Here is an 18,642-nt window from a genome sequence, read left to right on the forward strand (position 1 = left end):
TGCAAAGGAACAAGCTATGTTTTTCTATCAAATCCGGGTCACTCACAAACACGCAGCAGTCCCCCACGGGGAAAGTGTATTCCTGCTAACTTCCCAGCAGCACCCGCAGCAGCATCCATGGCAGGAGGTCAGCGTGGCGGCCACCCAGTAATCTGGGGTCAATCACGTATGCTCTGAGCCTCTCCCTCTACTCACACCTCCAGGAAGGAAGTTAACGGTTTGAAAGGACTCACTGTGTAGGCATCAGCACATCTGGGTCTTCTTTGAGAAATAGTTCGAGGGGTTCCATCGAGAAACATCCAAGTAGGGGTGGGGGGCATTCGAATTATGAACTTCCACCAGGACCTCCGGGACCACCAGAAATCCCCTCCACCCACAGATGTGAATGCATAGCTGAAGCCCAGAGGTGCCCGCATAGGAAGGTGAGAGCCACAATTAAACCTAGCAGTGTAGCCATAACTAGCCAATCACCAGAGTCAAGTCATGACTAACAAAGCTAACACTTTTATTATTTTTTTGAAGATTTTATTTATTTATTTGATAGAAAGAGAGACTAAGAGCACAAGCAGGGAGAGTAGCAGGCGGAGGGAGAGGGAGAAGCAGGCTTCCCGCTGAGTCCCCAACATGGGGCTCGATCCCAAGACCCCGAGATCATGACCTGAGCTGAAGACGGATGCTTAACCAACTAAGCCACACAGGCACCCCAAAGCTAATGCTTTTAAAGTAATTAAAATAGATGTTGAATATTAAATAAACTATCCATATCTATGCAAGTGTCCTTGCTTTTTAACACTCGAGCTGTGATCACTTACAGGATGCTTTCAAAATCCAATAACAGTAACTTGAGTGTATTTTTAATAACTGGTTTTGCTTGTTATAAAAATAATACATGTACCTTACAGAAAATTTAGGAAATACAAAAGTTTAGTATAATCACCCTGAAGCCCAGCACCCGGAAATATACCCTATGTGTTCTGTACTTCCTTCCAGTCTTTCTTTCTGTAGACATGTCTGTGGTGTACAGTGCTCATGTGTTTTGTTTGCTTTGACAGAGAATCATTTTGCTGAGGCCTGAATTTCAATCCTGCCCCTGGGAGTTTCAACGGGAGTTTAAACGGGAACTCGGGATGCCTGGGTGACTCAGCAGTTGGGCGCCTACCTTCGGCTCAGGTTGTGATCCCAGGATCTGGGATCGAGTCCCTCATCGGGCTCCCTGCAAGGAGCCTGCTTCTCGCTCTGCCTGTGTCTCTGCCTCTCTCTCTCTCAGCCTGTGTCTTTCATGAATAAATAAATAAATCTTAAAAAAAAAAAATTAAACGGGAAGTTCCCAAGGGGCTGTACCTCGCAGAGCCCTGCTTCCTTCAGGTGTCATGCATGGTGACGCTTATGAGGCCATAGATGACTGGATTTTATAGGGGAAATCACATGCTGCTGGGGGGTGTGTGGATGCCAGTAAAGGTCTCAGAACACAGCCCCAGCAAACACCAAGAGTCAACTGTACTTTGGGGGAGTGTTTTTTTCCATCTCCGTGCTATTCTTTTCTATTTGTAGCATAGTAATGTGGAAGCTCATAGGTGCCTCATCAATCTTCCGTACCATCTAAAAGAGCAAGGGCCTAGGCACCAAACTATGCAAACACAGCTGGGATGCAGTAAAACTATTCAGATAACTAGGATGTTTGTTCTTTCATATTCCATCCTATAATAGCACGTAGGACAAAGCAAAATGCTTAATGAAAGACGAATGTGGACTGCGACACTGAAATAATTCCTACAGATCCAAAAGAAAGTGCCACCAATATAATGGGAAACTACTAAAGTATGTGCAGCTGGTGCAGAGACTTTTTTTTAGTCTCTGAACTCCTTCCCAGTCTAGGGAGTCTGTTCACCAGGCAGCCTAGCTCAGCAGCGACACCGTGCGGTGACAGGTGGGCGATTCCCAAGAGCACAGAGTACTTTCAAGGGAGCAGGAGCCAGCGCAGGCACAGAATCCTCAGCGCAGGTGATGGAGCCAAGGACGGGCCATGTAGTACGGATGCCGGGATGCCAGCAGCCTCTCCACAGGCCTTAATTCCACAGGGATCTACGAGATCTTGTAAGGAGGCTGCAGGAAAGAAAACCAAATACAAAGTACCACCCAACTCTCTTCCCAAACTATCATCCCAAACCATCTCTAAGTGCTAAGCCATCGGCACAATGACTAGACCACATCCCTAGATGTCGTCACCTCGGCATTAGGAGAAGACCCCAAGGAATTCGGCGGCTGCCTCCAGAATGATCATCGAAGTCTGTCCTGGTCTACCTTCACATTCATTTGCCTGATAATCCTTTAAGGAATATGTACTCCAGCAAAACAGACTCTCACACCCTGAATTCTTATATTTCCTTTGACAGTAGATTCAAAGTCTTCTAGAAGGAGGATAGAGGATATCCTCTAAGGAATGAGGGTACACGCAACAACCGTATACCCACGCACTCAGTTTCTTGGGCTCCCAGAGTAAAAAGGAATTCAGAGAAAAGCAGTAGGGAGAAAAAGTAATCCACAGCATAGAGATCCAAGAGCAACCAGACCCACTGGAAGGCCCGAAATTAGGAAAGAACATTTCTGAAAAGTGTTTGCTCCCAAAGTTATTCTGTAAGGAGGAACTTAGTAGTCCTGGAGTCTATGCGGGGTGTCTGTGTATCCACACAAAGAACAAATACTTGCTTTAATGGTGTTCAAGCACTTCATCCTCAAGGTCTGTGAATGAGGGTCACCAATCAGTCGCAGAAACGTATCCCCCCCACCTACCCACCCACAGGCAGTTTAGAGAACCCAATGGAAAAAAACCACGAAGCATCTACTGGGTACATTAATACAAGCAGACACGCAATACAAAGCCCCTGCTTAGGCCTTTCAGGTTATACCCATCCTAAAGAAACACAAGAAATGCCTAGAGTTCAAACATTGAGAACACTGTTTCCTCTTCATTGATACATCCAAGAGTCCAGAAGGGCAAGTCCCAAGACCAGTGTGCTCAGGATTCCCCGTCGGAATTCCCAGGAAAGGTCAAGGAGTACTGCCAAGGGCAAGCCTGGTCTATCTTGCTCCATGACCCCAGAAGAAGCAGGCACTCCCTCACATTTCCAGACTCAGCCCTCCACAACCAGGAAAGGGCAGAGAGAGATGATTTAGGACAGTGACAGTCCCAGGACAACTCACCTGGGACCAGTGACCCTTACCACAGGCTCTGTCCCATCTCTCCAAAGTGGGAGGACAATAAGTGGGCCATCTATAGGAAGTGAAGCTCTGGGGACCCACTTTATTTTGATAAAAGTCACAAGATGGATTCGCTGCTTTCCTTCTATTAACTGAACATTTAAAACAGAGACAAATGATGTGGGGCTTTGAATTCCTAAGATCAAGCCACAAACCAAAGTCATACTATGGATTCCCAAGAGCACCCATTAAAAAAGAGTAGGGGGGCACCTGGCTGGCTCAATCGTAACTCTTGACCTTGGGGTGGGGTGGTGAATACAAGCCCCACGATGGGTGTAGAGATTACTAAAATAAATAAACTTTAAAAAATTTTAATAAAACATTAGGGATCCCTGGGTGGCGCAGCGGTTTAGTGCCTGCCTTTGGCCCAGGGCGCGATCCTGGAGACCCAGGATCAAATCCCACATTGGGCTCCCGGTGCATGGAGCCTGCTTCTCCCTCTGACTGTGTCTCTGCCTCTCTCTCTCTCTCCCTCTGTGTGTGTCTCTCATGAATAAATAAATAAAATCTTTTAAAAAAATTTTTAATAAAACATTAAAATAAAGAGTACAAACTAGCTAAACACCATCATGAAAATGCTATAAAAGAATGTTTCTTTGGGTACCTGGGTGGCACAATTGGTTAAGCATCTGTCTTCTGCTCAAGTAACTCTCTCAGGGTCCTGGAACCGTGTCCCCTGGGAGGCTCCCTGTTCAGTGGGGAGCCTGCTTCTCCCTCTCCCTATGCCTGACTCCCTCCTTGTGTACTCTCTCTGTCAAACAAATAAATAAAAATCTTTAAAAAAAAAAAAGAATGAAAAAAATAATAATAAAAGCTGAGTACTGTTTAAAAGAAAAAAAAAAAAGAAAGAAAAGAAAAAAGAATGTTTCTTAAATGGGAAAAAATCATCCATTGCAGTATCATTCACTTTTAAAATTTAAAACACCACCCAAAATCTTTTTAAAACTAGACACCAGGCACTTTTAAGTACATTATATACATGCAACTTATTAAAACTCCAGTCTAATTATAATAATATTAATAATTCAATTGTCTTTTAAATAATACAATTCACATAAAACTTTAACATACATTATTTCTCGGAAACTTCACATAATCAATCGTATAAGGTACCCTAATCCTACCTGCCTTGGAGTTTATACCTGTCTTCTCCAAGTGAGCACATCCCACCCAGAGACCCCACTGCTCTGCTTTCCTCTGAAAACTAAACATGCCAAGGGGCAGAGTAGAATCCAAAGGGAGTTTCTTCCCTTTTAAAAAGGTTGAGCCCCGGTGGCCCAGCGGTTTAGCGCCACCTTCAGCCCTGGGCCTGATCCTGGAGACCAGGGATCGAGTCCTGCATCGGGCTCCCTGCATGGAGCCTGCTTCTCCCTCTGCCTGTCTCTGCGCCTCTCTCTCTGTGTGTCTCTTGTCTGTCATGAATAAATAAATAAAATCTTAAAAAAATTAAAAGGTTGAGGTAGGAAGTATACTTTGTTCTTCTCAAGGGAAAGCAGGTAAGTTTGGTGTTTGGCGTCACCTAAACTATCAGGTATTTGCTGAAACTGCATGGTGATATCTATTAAACACTCAAATTTCCCTATTTAACGGAGACCAGGAAAAGACCCACAAAATAATTTGCCACAATTAATAAGAAACTGACAGTCTGGCAAAGCAAAAGGGTCAGCAGGAGGAGACACCCCCAGAGAATGTGGCGACCTGCGCAAACCAGGTACAACCGCAGGCTTGATCAAAGGCAGACAACAGCCTGGGACAATTCCTGCATTTTCCTTGTAGACACAACCAGGAGATAGAAACTGAAATCCAGAGCCCCTTCTGCCACAAGATGGCAGACATCGGCGTAAATGAAACAAAACTTGGGATTTTGCCATCCAAATACTCACTGAGAAAGGCCCGGATCAAAGCAAAGGTTTTCATCCCAAATGAATAAACTGTGGTTTCCAAAGATACTCTTGACACATAAAAGAGTGTCCCCCATGTCCCCTAAAGTGACTGAGCCACGACCTTTAAGCCGGAACCCCTTCTCTCCCTCCCTCACACACAAACACCAAAAATACCAGTTATACTTGGCTGGCTTTACGACGGTTCCCAAACCTGACGTTAGAATAAAAGCAGGGAAAAAAAAAAAAAAAAAAAGCAGAGGGGCATGGGTGGCTCAGTGGTTGAGCACCTGCCTTTGGCTCAGGTCGTGATCCTGGTGTCCCGGGATCGAGTCCCACATCAGGTTTCCTGCATGGAGCCTGCTTCTCCCTCTGCCTGTGTCTCTGCCTCTCTCTGTGTCTCTCATGAATAAATAAATAAAATCCTTTAAAAAATTTTTAAAATAAAAATAATAAAAGCAGAAATCACAATCGAAACCACAGAGGAGCAGGGTCTCCGTCCCACCAGAGCTCCACACTCACCTCTGCCACAGGCAGTAAGTAAAGAGGCGTCAAGGCAGGAATTTGTTTCATGTCACAGTTTAGGCCGAGCGTTGTCAGGATCTCCCTAAGGACTTCGTATCTTCTGAGATTGCTTGATTTGAGCAGATTGAAATCCTCCTGGCCTTGCACCACTGAAGAGCTGGGAGGTAGTTCTAGGTGCGCCTGAGGGGAAAAGACACCACCTGGTAAACCGGGGGGCACTTACCCACCTTACGGGAAACGGTGCCTTCCCTGGCTTTTCTGAAAACCTGAACAGGAATCCTTCGAATTATCAACAGTATGGAAACACTGAACTTGAACAGTTGGAGAGTAACAACAGCAGTTAAAGAGATTCAAAGGAGCCGACTGAAATCACAGCGGCCGGGCAGAAAGGCGGTTGCTGGAAATGAGCCTGGATAGTAATCGGATTCCATCTGGGTCCCAACTTTTATTACTGACCAGTCGGGGGAACTTGGGCAAGTTGATTACCTTGATGATTCCACCAAAACATCAAGAAATATGACTGTGCTGAGAACCCAATTAAGGTCAAGTTGAAACCCTGACTCTACCTGAGTCATAACCACCAGGAAATCAACCCCAGGATAGACAGTAGCCTCGCTCACCACTGGAAGAGTGTTTGCATGCATTCAGACAGAAGAAACGGGGTTTGGGGGACCCCAGAAAGGCCCTCCCTCCCCATCCTCCTTCACCTGGATTGAATTTAAGATTCAAGACTTAATCTATTTAGTTCAGGCTTTGTCGTCCACTTCAAATTAAACTAGCCCCACTGGGAGACACCTGGGTGGCTCAGTGGGTTGAGCATCTGCCTTTGGCTCAGGTCATCACCTCAGGGTCCTGGGATTGAGCCCCGCATCCAGCTCTCTGCTCAGTGGAGTCTGCTGCTCTCTCTGCCCCTCCTCCCAGCTTGTGTTTCCTTTCTCTTTCTCTCTCTCTCGTTCTCTCTAATACATAAAATCTTTTTTAGGGTCACCTGAGTGGTTCAGTGGTTGAACATCTGACTTTAGCTCAGGTCGTGATCCCAGGGTCCTGGGATAGAGTTCCACATCGGGCTCCCTGCATGGAGCCTGCTTCTCCCTCTGCCTGTGTCTCTGCCTATGTGTCTCTCATGAATGAATAAATAAAATCTTTTAAAATAAATAAAAATATTTTTTCAATCAATCAATCAAACAGCCCCACCAGACCCCTCTGTATCTTGTTCTGAAGGAACATGCTAGAACCTCTGGTCCTCTTAAGATCGGATTAGAGCCCTGGAGGGTGGGGGCAGCCCAGGTGGCTAAGCGGTTTGGCACTGCCTTCAGCCCAGGGTGTGGTCCTAGAGACCTGGGATTGAGTCCCACGTCAGGCTCCCTGCATGGAATGGAGCCTGCTTCTCCCTCTGCCTGTGTCTGTGCCTTTCTCTCTCTCTGTGTCTCTCATGAATAAATAAATAAAATCTTAAAAAAAAAAAAAAAAAGAGCCCTGGAGGGTCCCAGAACATTGAACAACCTAAGCCTGTTTGCTTGATTTTATCTTACCTTTGCCAAGGATCAGCTGTAGATATCTGATGTATGTGGAGCTCCTGACCTGATAATCATAGGAGCATGATAAAATAAAAAGCAAGGTGCCAGGCTTCGAGCAATGTAATATCCCTCAATTCCCACCCAAGATTTAACCAAGTCAAAAATACCATCCAAATATACTGTCCAAAGTGATCCAGCTATTCAAAATTGATGCCAATCTGAGGTTTGTAGAGAAGTCCAGCATGGTCCCACACCACAGTGGGCCAGCAGACGGCTGCTCCTGTCGTCCAGGAGCAGGAGTGAGTCTGTCCTCCAAGTCTGTCCTCCAAACAGCCCTGGAGAGAGGCTGAGGCAGAGAATTGAAATCCTTCAAGGAATCCAAGTCTCCTTCCCTGCGTTCTCTCCCTAAATGTGGCCTCTCCTCTCCAGTGGGCAAAGCCAGTGCTGCTCCAATGAGCACAGCAGTGGGTCGTGTTCAATGCAAGCACGTGAGCAAGTGGCTCTCCTGGAGATGACCCCTAACAGGTGGCAGAAATAAAATGAGCGAAGTTCTCCCCGGACCTGGGCCCAGAGCAGAGGTGGTGAGTGTGATTAATGGCACACACACAGCCCAGGCTGAGTCAATACCCAGAAGATTCAAGAAGCACATGCAGTGAGGTGTGAACTCACAGTCATGCATGAGAGATGCCAAGGAGGAAAAGGAACACTCATCCCACGAGCAGGCCTCAAGAGCTGCAGGAGGTAAGACAAAGGACAACCACTGACACTGTGTGAGGAGTGCTTTCGCGGGCTTCGAGGAGGTGTTTCTAAAATGGAAGTGAGGGACGCCTGGGTGGCTCAGCGGTTGAGCATCTGCCTTCGATTCAGGGCGTGATCCTGAGATCCAGGATCAAGTCTCACGTCAGGCTCCTCACAGGGAGCCTGCTTCTTCCTCTGCCTGTGTCTCTGCCTCTGTGTCTCTGTGTCTCTCTCATGAATAAATACTTTAAAAATAAATAAGTAAAACAGAAGTGAAAAGACAGACCTCCTTTGGCTCTTTACTTCAATTCACAGGAGAGTGTGTGCTTCTGGATTTGCACTGCTGGTCCTCTGTGGTACCCAAGAAACGTTTCATCTTCCAGCTGTCATACTATTACCATACTGATGGGTCCATTCCCATAACTTGGCTTCTTCTAAAATTAAAGCTTTTTGGCTAGACCAAAAGCCAGAACTAAAACGTCTCTAGTCACAAACTGGCTAGGGGGGGAGGGGGATTGCTACTGGCATGTAATGTGTAGCTCTGCTGACACCCTACAGTGCATGGGACAGGATGACTTCGTGACAAGAGGATCAGCACAAAATGTCAGCAGTGCAGTGGTGGAGAAACCCTGCTATAAAAGTCAGATTGCTACTGCCATGTGCTAAAGCTAAATAAGGAAATAATTTTTTTTTTTTAGATTTTTATATATTTATTCATGAAAGACACAGAGAGAAAGGCAGAGACACAGGCAGAGGGAAAAACAGGCTTCCTGCGGGGAGCCAGATGCAGGACTTGATCACAAGACCTCAGGATCAAGCCCTGAGCCAAAGGCAGATGCTCAACCACAGAGCCACCCAGGCATCCCGGAAATAAATTATTTTTAAATCTATTTGGCCAAAGTCTTTATGCCAAAGTCTCAGTCGCTTTGATAACGAAATGTCAGCATTAATCCGCAGCCTTAAATTTCGCCTGCAAACCTAATCATTACAGCAAGCACCCGAAAATTTCCTTTTTCCTTATGACGAATGGTAAAGGCATCCACATGCAGCTCCTTGGCCGTGAGACCACCACCCACTGTGCGGCTGTGGTTTGCCCTTGAAGTGCTGTGCCCCCTCTTACTGGGTTACATCATTCCTCGATTTATTAGAGATAAAGACGATGAAACTGACCAGGGAAAGAGGAAACTAACCAGCCCGTGATAACATTTATTGGCTGATCTCGGCGGCAAGGTATTATAGTGACACAGGTCTGAGGAAAAAGCAGTGACCCTGTCACACAGAGACTGGAAGTCATTGAAAATCAAAAATGACATTCTAATCCTCTGAATCTGATTTTTGAAGCTGCATCGTATTGCCTTTTTTTCTAGAGCAATGCATGCAGTATCAAATTTTATGACAGTAACGGGGTCAATTTAAATGGTGCAGCAAGCAGAGCTGCCATGTAACGCAGAGAAATGGATCGTAGCAGTGCCGAATCAATTTTCTAGTACAAGTCTGTGCACAGGGGTGGTAAAAGTCACTATTCAAAACTGAAATACGGCTCTAGGAAGTCGGGTTTTTAAGTGGATTTTCTGGGAATGCACAGTTGCTATAGTTACCATCTTTGCAGAGAAAAAGATAAGAGGAACATTTATTAGGCCTCCAAACTAATTCATGTGCTTTTCAGCCTATATGAAACCTGCTTAGCTTGTACATATTTGTCTATCCTGATGTCCAGATTTCTTAATTATATGCATCTTTGCCTGAGTATTATCTTAAGAACAAATGAATGGGCTTTAGAATAGTAAAGAAAACAAATTGATAACCCCCTGAAGAATGGTCAGAAAACCCAAGAGATGGGCAGCCCCGGTGGCTCAGCGGCTTAGCACTGCCTTCAGCACAGGGCGTGACTCCGGGGTCCCGGGATCGAGTCCCATGTCGGGCTCCCTGCGTGGAGCCTCTTCTCCCTCTGCCTGTGTCTCTGCCTCTCTCTCTCTCTTTATGTCTCTCATGAATAAATAAATAAAATCTTTAAAAAAAAAAAAAAAACCCAAGAGATTTCGCTCCTAGGATGCATATGAAATGAAAATAAACAACAACAGGAGCACCTGGGTGGCTCAGTGAGTGAGCCTCTGCATTTGGCTCAGGGCATGACCCCAGGGTCCTGGGATCGAGTCCTGCATCAGGGTCCTCGCAGGGAGCCTGCTTGTCCCTCTCTGCCTGTGTCTCTGCCTCTGTCTCTCATGAATAAATAAAATATTTTTTTTAAAAAAAAGCAGCTTTTAAAAAAGAAGAAAAACAGAAAATCATAAGGAACAGAGAATACATTTACAGTACTGAACTGTATTTAGCCAAAAAATTCCACACAAGAGGATCCATGCAGTTCAAAGCCATGTGATTCAGGGGTCAGTTGTATTAATATGCCATAAATCTAAACTGCTTCAATATTCTCCTCTCTGAAATTTTGCTCAGCATTTAGACTTTAAGAGGGACAAAATCATAAAAGAACCAAGGATTTGAAGTGTTCTCAACACTCACCACCCCAGCAGTTGGTGAGCATTTCTGCTACATCAGCTACAACATTGTAATGTGATGGTTATTAACACTGAAAATCACCAGCCAGAGGTGCTCAACTCCCTACATTAATTAAAAGGTTCCATTATATTGACCACAGTGTGCTTTGAGACCAAATAGACTAATGTATTTTGTAAAGATTATTACCAGTATAGATCAAAACAGGAAAGAATTTTCTGACTGATTCTTGGTTTACTAGCAGTCTTTAATTAGCCATGACAGCCTCTGCTTCATTCCTCCATCCCAAGCATTTTGGTGAAATGGGATATTTCTACCGACAGGAAAGCCCTCATCTAAACCTACTCAGCCTCAGCAAAAACTCCCAACCAAGGATCAAAACTACCCCACAAAGCACAGACTGTTTTGACCCTTCTAGTGTATAGCCTTAAAGAGCATACTCTCAGAGATCCCCAAAGATCACTACATGGATGCCAGCCTTCATACCTGGCAAAGAACGGCTTCTCCTCCACGTGTCCCAAAAGGCACTTGCACTATCAGCCTGTCTTTGTCCTCATTCTCCAGGTGACCCTGGAGCTGGCCCGGGCTGAGCTGCCCTCCAGAGCAATCCTCATAAACGAAGCCGCTGCTCAGGATGCTGAGCTTCACCTGGGTCTGGTCGGCCTTGGAGAAAACCAAGTTCTGGACTGTTTCCTTGAGCGTGCTCTTGCTCATCACCTGGAAGCCAGCAAGTGTGAAGGACGAACACAGGCCCAACACTTTCCCTCCTTCAGAAAGGTAGGCCATGAACTTCTGGGAGAGGTCTGCAGGAATAGCCTCCCTGGTAGCAATGACCAACAATAGACAGTTGTCTGACCATGGGTCTCTGAGGGCACTTTCCTTTGACAGGTGGTAGAGTGTATAGCTGTCGGGGTCCACACAGTCAGCCAGAACGGACCGGACCTCCTGGAACCTGCCCAGGGACTCCTGGGGTGTAGAGCCCACGTAGAAGAGGATGTTGGGTGCCTTTCCTGTGATGTTGACTCTCCTCCCTTCTCTCTCCGGGCAGCTGTCATCAGCAACATCCTCCAAACCACCGTGATCGTAGGGAAGATCTGGAATGTTCTCTGCAGATGCAAACTTGACAGATTCAATGGTGCTATTCTCAAGCTCCAAACACTCATGGCAACTAGACAGATGGAGGGGACAGTGCTCAACGGAGCCTACTCCTTTGTCATCCTCCTCAGCTGGCTCACTGCCAGAGGTACCAGCTTCCTCCTGTGTGGGATGGGCACGAAGAACCTTGGGGTCATCTTTATCGATGTACTCCATGATGTCCGGCTCTGACTTACTCTCGGTGGAAGGTTCAGGATTCTGCTGTAGGATATGGGCTTGCTTGTTTGAGGTCTCAAGCGCCTTCAGAGTACAGTCCTGCAAATGCACTGCTAAAACACGAACAGAAGAGACAAGCTGTCAGCCGTTCTGATTTGTCACACAGTTCAGTTCAAAACCTCCCAGTGCTCTCTGTACTCCATGACTTCTGCTCCAGGGCAGCCCACCCACTGGAGACCACCTGTGCCCCCAACGCAGGTCTGCAGCATCCACTGGCACCATGGCATTGTTCCCACATGTTAGGAGGGTGCACCTGACAATCCCAACGGTGAAATCCAGGTGTCCACAACACCTTTCCCATGTGAGCCGGGAAGCCCCAGACCCCCTTGTTGGCAGGTTAAGAAGGTAGGCTTCAGAGAGGTAAGTGAGCCTTATTTATGGAATCAATTTCTTGGGTGTCCTAATAAGATAATGAAACCAAGAAACAAAAACAGGCAGCTATCTAGTGTGTCCATGCATACCTCCAGGCAGCAGGGGCTCTCAGGACACTTTGCAGAATCACTATGGGAAAAGGGTCTTTCCAGTATCTTATCTCAGGACTGGAATAGAAGCTTCTTTCCAATCATTGATTCAAAAACATTTATTGAGCACTTGTTACAAATCTGACACGGTATCAGGCGCATGCATGTGCCAAACTGGGAAATTAAATGATTTACAAGAATTTCCTGAGCTGGTAACACTCATTCGCTCAAGATACAAATGAAGACTTTCATGGGCATAGAAACTCCATTTTAAACCTAACTAAGGGGGTTGCTTGGGTGGCTCGGTCACTTAAGCATCTCTCTTTAGCTCAGATTGTGATCCCTGAATCCCGGGATCCAGTCCCACGTTGAGCTCCCCATTCAGCAGGAGGGAGTCTGCTTCTCCCTCTGCCCTCCCCCTGTTCATGCTTGCTCACTCATACGCTCTCTGTCTCTCAAAAAATAAAATCTTTTTTAAAAAATAAAAATTTAAAATAAAAATAAACCTAATGAATGAAGACATTTTTCACGTTTCCTGAAAAAAAAGATGTATCTCAAAATATTGTGATACATATTTTTTAAGTTAAAAACTGTTAGATTGGGATCCCTGGGTGGCGCAGAGGTTTGGCGCCTGCCTTTGGCCCAGGGCGCGATCCTGGAGACCAGGGATCGAGTCCCACGTCGGGCTCCCGGTGCATGGAGCCTGCTTGTCCCTCTGCCTGTGTCTCTGCCTCTCTCTCTATTTCTGTGTGACTATCATAAATAAATTTTTTTAAAAAATTAAAAAAAAACTGTTAGATTAAGAACTTTGTACTAACATTGGCTACGCTTTACATTCAGTCGACTATAGTCTAGGAACTAGTTATGCTTTTTAGATTGTGTGAAACAAACATTATATGGGTTCTACATTTGCACACCATCCCATGGACGATGCAATCATGGGAAATCCTTGTTTAAGAATTTAAAAATCACTGGGGCACCAGGGTGCCTCAGTCGAGTAAGCATGCAATTCTTAATCTCAGCTCAGATCCAGATCTCTGGGTTGTGAGTTCAAGCCCTAAGTTGGGCCCAGCGTGGACTCCATTTAAATAAAAAAGAGAATTTTAAAAGCACTACTGAGGGACGCCCAGTGGTTGAGCCTCTGCCTTCGGCTCAGGGCATGATCCCAGTCTGGGGATGGAGTCCTGCGTCGGGCTCCCTGCCAGAAGCCTGCTTCTCTCTCTGCCTATGTCTCTGCCTTTCTCTCTGTGTCTCTTGTGAAAAAATAAACAAAATCTTTTTTAAAAATTTTTTTAAATTTTTTAAGAAAGCACTATTGGTATACTTAGGGATAAGCATCTCAAGAAAACCTAACACATGTATGAATCTCGTATTATAAATATATCCAACCCGTTGAGTGCATTAAACTGAAGATGCATACTTGCCTTAAACCACACCAAACAAGAGGGTTCAACAGTCCTTAAGCTAATAATCAATGGATCTCCTGGTATGATAAAAATATATTTTAAAAATGTTTCTATTTATTTAAGTAATCTCTACACCCAGCATGAGCCTCAAACTCATGACCCAGAGCTCAAGAGTTGCCTACTCTTGTGACTGAGCCAGCCAGGCATCCCTGATGGAAACACTTCTAAAGTCACTTACAAACAATCTTTTGAGGTATCAGGCCATCAGCCATCTGGAGTCTATCTTCCATGAACGCCACCCCCAGCTTACTGAAGTCATCCACGCTTGCTTCAGCGATTAATTGATAAGGATCCCCAGGTCTGCAAGCTAATGGCAAACAGCAGTCGGACCACTTCACAATCTGAGAAACAGGGGTGAGGGAGGAGAGAGAAAAAGACAGTGAGATTGTTCTTCTCTGAAATAAGCAGATACTTTACTCTTCCCTTCAGCTCCCACCGATAAATTATAGTCAAACATAATGAGCTACTGGATATTGTGTTTTATTAACATCCAATTTGTTCCGGCCGGAACATTCTTGTTTCTAACTGACAACAGGGCTTCCAAAGCACTAAATACAACCCTATCTCTTAAAAGCAATTGAAGTCTTAAGGGCACCTGAGAGGCTCAGTGGTTGAGCATCTACCTTCAGCTCAGGTCATGATCCCAAGGTCCTGGGATCCAGTCCCGCATCAGGTTCCCCTGAAAGGAGCCTACCTCTCCTCTGCCCTATGTCTCTGCCTCTCTCTGTGTCTCTCATGAATAAATAAATAAAATCTACAAAAATAAAAAATAAAATAATAAAATAAAATATAAAATTAAATTAAATTAATTAAAATAAGTTAAAATAATATTAAATAAAATAATAAAATAAAATAAAATAAAATAAAATAAAATAAAATAAATAAAATAGAAGCAATTGAAGTCTCAACTGCTTTTCAAGGAGCTGAAAGGGGAAAGGGCCATTTGCCAGACATGGAAACACACCAATGTGCCCTTTAGTAACAGGAATTAGGAGAAAGCAACAGGTCTGCAATATCCAGTAATTTCTTTTTTAAAGATTTTATTTATTTGACAGAGACCGAGACAGCACAAGCAAGGGGAGCGGCAGAGGCAGAGGGAAAGCAAGCAGGTTCCCCACTGAGCAGGGAGCCCAATGCGGGGCTTGATCCCAGGACCCCTGGGATCGTGACCTGTGCCGAAGGCAGAATGCCTAGCCTGCCTAGCCGACTGAGCCCCCCAGGCGCCCCATGCAGTGATTTATAACATAATCCGAAGACCAGCTTTGGCTCCAGTGTGGTCGGAGGCCAACTGCACCCCAACTCCCCAGGAGCATGGGAGCAAGCCCCGTCCCGACACCGCGGTCTCTCTGCAGCCGCAGCCCAGGACTCTGAGGTTCTATACAGGGCTCCCCCTTGATTTCCTAAAACTGGGAAACCACTGTCCAGGACCCTCTAGAGAGCTCCTGTATGTCCCAGCTCACATTTCCACCACTAGGGAGACAGGGAAAAGGAGCGCAGGAAAAATGCAGTCCCAGACGCGTTCCAGTTTTTGTCAGTGAAGAAGGTGAACCTGGGACAAGGACTGGAGCCCCTGGGGGTTAAGAGCCTGGCTCTGGTGTCAGGGACCTGGGTCTGGGTCAAACTCAGCTCATCTTTGCTGTGTGTCTTCAGGCAAGTCTCGGGAGTCCCAGCTTCCTCACTCATAAAACAGGAATAGTGATACTAATACTCAGTCATCTTATAGGTTTGTTATGTTAATGAGATTCAAGAGTATATAATGTCCCCAGCGGAAGGCCTGGGGGCAGCAAAGTGCCCAAGTGATGAAAGCCACGATTATTAGCTATTATGAATCTGGCTTTAAAAGCAAGTGACTAGGGCACCAGTGGTTGAGCATCTGCCTTTGGCTCAGGGTATGATCCCGGGGTCTTGGGATGGAGTCCTGCATCGGGTTCCCCATAGGGTGCCTGCTTCTTCCTCTGTGTCTCTGCCTCAGTGTCTCTCATGAACAAATAAAATCTTTTATAAAGTAAAACAAAAACATAAAAATAAAAGCAAAAAAATAAAAAATAAAAAAAATAAAAATAAAAGCAAGTGACTAGAATGGTCTTTTTTTTTTAAGATGCCATGAATGATTTCCCTGTTTCCCATAACAAACTGCCCCAAATTTCATAATCTGAGATAAATAATTTTGAATTCCATTTTTTAAATTGATAGGCTAGGTTTTTAGAACTAACACTTGCTGAGAACAATGAGAAAGTGCTGGATAACATCAATAAAACATCTTGAAAGCGCTGAAGAAACAACTAGATAATGAAGCACTGCCCCGCCCGATGCTGGGATGAATTCTGAACCTTAGAGCGGTAAGGGGAGTTCCCACAAGCCCAGCCTCCTCTGCCTTTAGGGAACTTGCTCACTCAGGAGACATGGCATTCAAAAGTCAAGGTCCAACTGGCATAAGGACAGACATACAGATCAATGCAATGGGACTGAGAGCACAGAAATAAATACATACGCCTACAGACAACTGATATGGGACAAGGTTGCCAAGACCATTCAATGGGAAAAGAACAATCTTTTCAACAGACCGTGCTGGTACAACCAGTAACTATGTGCAAAAGAATAAAAATAGACCCCTACCTCATGCCATTTACTAGGTACAAAAATCAACTCAAACTGGGTCAGATCCTCAATATAAGAGCTAAAACTACAAAATTCTCAGAAGAAAACAGGGCCTACATCATCATGACCTCAGATCAGGCAATGGTTTCTCAGGACACCAAAAGTACATGCAAGAAAAGAAAAAACATAAATTGGGCTTTAAAATACCCAATTTAAAAATAGACAAAGTGGGGGTGCCTGGGTGGCTCAGTTGGTTAAGCATCTGCCCTTCATTAGGCTTGGGTCATGACCCCAGGGTCCTGAGATGGAATCCTGCATAGGGCTCCCTACTTAGCAACGAGTTTGCTTCTCCCTCTCCCTCTGCCCCTCCCCCCTCCCCCCCTGCTGGTACTCTCTCACTCTTTCAAAAGAACAAAATCTTTAAAAAATGAACAAAGGGGCATGTGGCCGGCTCAGTGGTTGAGCGTCTGCCTTTGGCTTAGGTCACGATCCCAGAGTCCTGGGATCGAGTCCCACATCAGGCTTCCTGCAGGGAGACTGCTTCTCCCCCTGCCTATGTCTCTGCCTCTCTCTGATTCTCATGAATAAATAAAAAGAATCTTTAAATAAACAAACAAACAAACAAACCTGGAGTCCTCAAAGCAGGTATTCTCAGCAGGGACCATATCCCCCCTGAGTGGGCAAAAACTAGTTTGAGGATGATGGAGGTGGGTGAGGGAGGGTGAAAAAGTTATAGATAGCACAAAGGATTGTGGCCCTCCAGGGGTGAACCCGACCCCACAAAATCTTACTCCTTATTATTGCATGTCTTTCCTTAGAATTCAAATTGAATCTAATGTTTCTCATTCAAGAAGCTGTTGAAATAAAGTTGGGAAAAACTTTCTTATTGGGGGGGGGGGTACTTAATAAATGCGAGTCAAGTCTTTATGGTCTAAAGATTGAAACCCACTAACAGGTCTAGGATATCTGGAGAAAGAGAAGCCTCAGAATTTTCTTCTAGCTCTATATGTGGCCTGCTCTCCATTTGATCACCGACTTCTCCACCTCCCGCCAGACATGCAGCCAGAGTTCAGGGTCAGGGTTCACCTGACCAGCATTTCAGGGGGACTCCGCATCTCAAATCCGACACCTCTGATCTGGGAGGACAGCAGATGCTGACAATTCACACAAATATGTAGCTGATTTCCAGCTTCAAGAATGGAGGAAGGATGTCCCCTCAGGAGGATGAGAAGATAAACTATGGCCTGGGCAAGAGCTTGACCATGCAGATGAGGGTGGATGGGAAATGTAGGAAGGGAACAGCACAACCAACCTCCTGCCTGAAGCTAACAGCACACTGCAGGCAATCAAAGGAGGAGGAGGCATCATCAGCCAGTGGAAACCCTGCCCAGTTGCTCAAAAGTTGACTGAGCACCCTGCTGGAACAGCCAGTGGTGTGGAGCTATGCCTCACAGTAAGCATTTAGTGTCAAAGGAGCCAATAATGAAATTCTCAGACACCCTTGAAGGAGGAGAGAAGGGGGAGATAAGCCAAGCACTGGGGTGGACAGGAAGCCGCCAGAGAACAATACACACATCCCTCTGATCAGGTTTCTCAACACAGCCAGCTGTTTCCTCACCTAAGTGCATTTCCTTTTTGTAGAAACATGGTCCACGAGCCACAGACCATGCAAACTCCTCAAGCAGTGCCGTGTGCTCCATCAAAGCAAAGCCACACTGTCACCGACACATCCAGGGCTGTTTGTCTAAAAGCAAACAGGGCGCTTCCAGTTTGCACTTCGAGTTGGGAACAAAGGGATTGAGAAAGAAAGGGGAAGTCAGACCAAAGGCTTGCTCCCAAAGATCAAAGGGAAGGAAGCCCTGGTCAGCCCTAAACACAAATGGATTTCCTGCCAGAAATCCCTTCCATAACCAAAGCTCATGACTTTGTAGTTTTGTCAATGACAGGAGGCAGTGATGCACCTGCTCAACTCAACACGCGGCCACAGGAAGGCCCAGGACCAAGGGGCACGTTAAATTCTCGGGGGTGGCTCTTCAACAAACTCTCCTTCCCAAGGTGGCCTGCGGCAAATGCGGGAACAGAGATCTCAACAGTCAGCTGAGCGTCAGCCAGGTGATGGTTAATTTCATGTGTCAACTCAGCTAGGCCATGGTACCCAGGCGTGTGGCCAAATTTCAGTCCAGATGTGACCGAAAAGGTATTTTTTAGATGTGATTAACATTTCTTTTTTTAAGAGACGGAGGGAGCCAAAGGGCAGAGGGAGAGCGGGAGAATTTCAAGCAGGCTCCACATTCAGAGAGCCTGAGATCATGACCTG

General features: G+C 45.6%; 1 protein-coding gene across 7 annotated transcripts in view; it reads right to left on the bottom strand.

The window, feature by feature from the left end:
* The window catches only part of HLCS (holocarboxylase synthetase), a 226,248-nt gene that overhangs the window by 171,500 nt on the left and 36,106 nt on the right, over positions 1–18,642 (bottom strand). For all 7 annotated transcript variants that reach the window (XM_038581462.1, XM_038581461.1, XM_038581460.1 and 4 more), the window contains 3 exons: positions 13,906–14,068; positions 10,916–11,853; positions 5,661–5,843 (listed from right to left, as the gene is read on the bottom strand). In XM_038581462.1, coding sequence (XP_038437390.1) covers positions 5,661–5,843; positions 10,916–11,853; positions 13,906–13,957 — 1,173 coding nt within the window. In that variant the 5' untranslated portion in view covers positions 13,958–14,068. The remainder of the gene's footprint in view (positions 1–5,660; positions 5,844–10,915; positions 11,854–13,905; positions 14,069–18,642) is intronic.

Source organism: Canis lupus, chromosome 31, assembly GCF_011100685.1.
Source record: "Canis lupus familiaris isolate Mischka breed German Shepherd chromosome 31, alternate assembly UU_Cfam_GSD_1.0, whole genome shotgun sequence".
NCBI classification, from domain to species: Eukaryota; Metazoa; Chordata; class Mammalia; order Carnivora; family Canidae; genus Canis; species Canis lupus.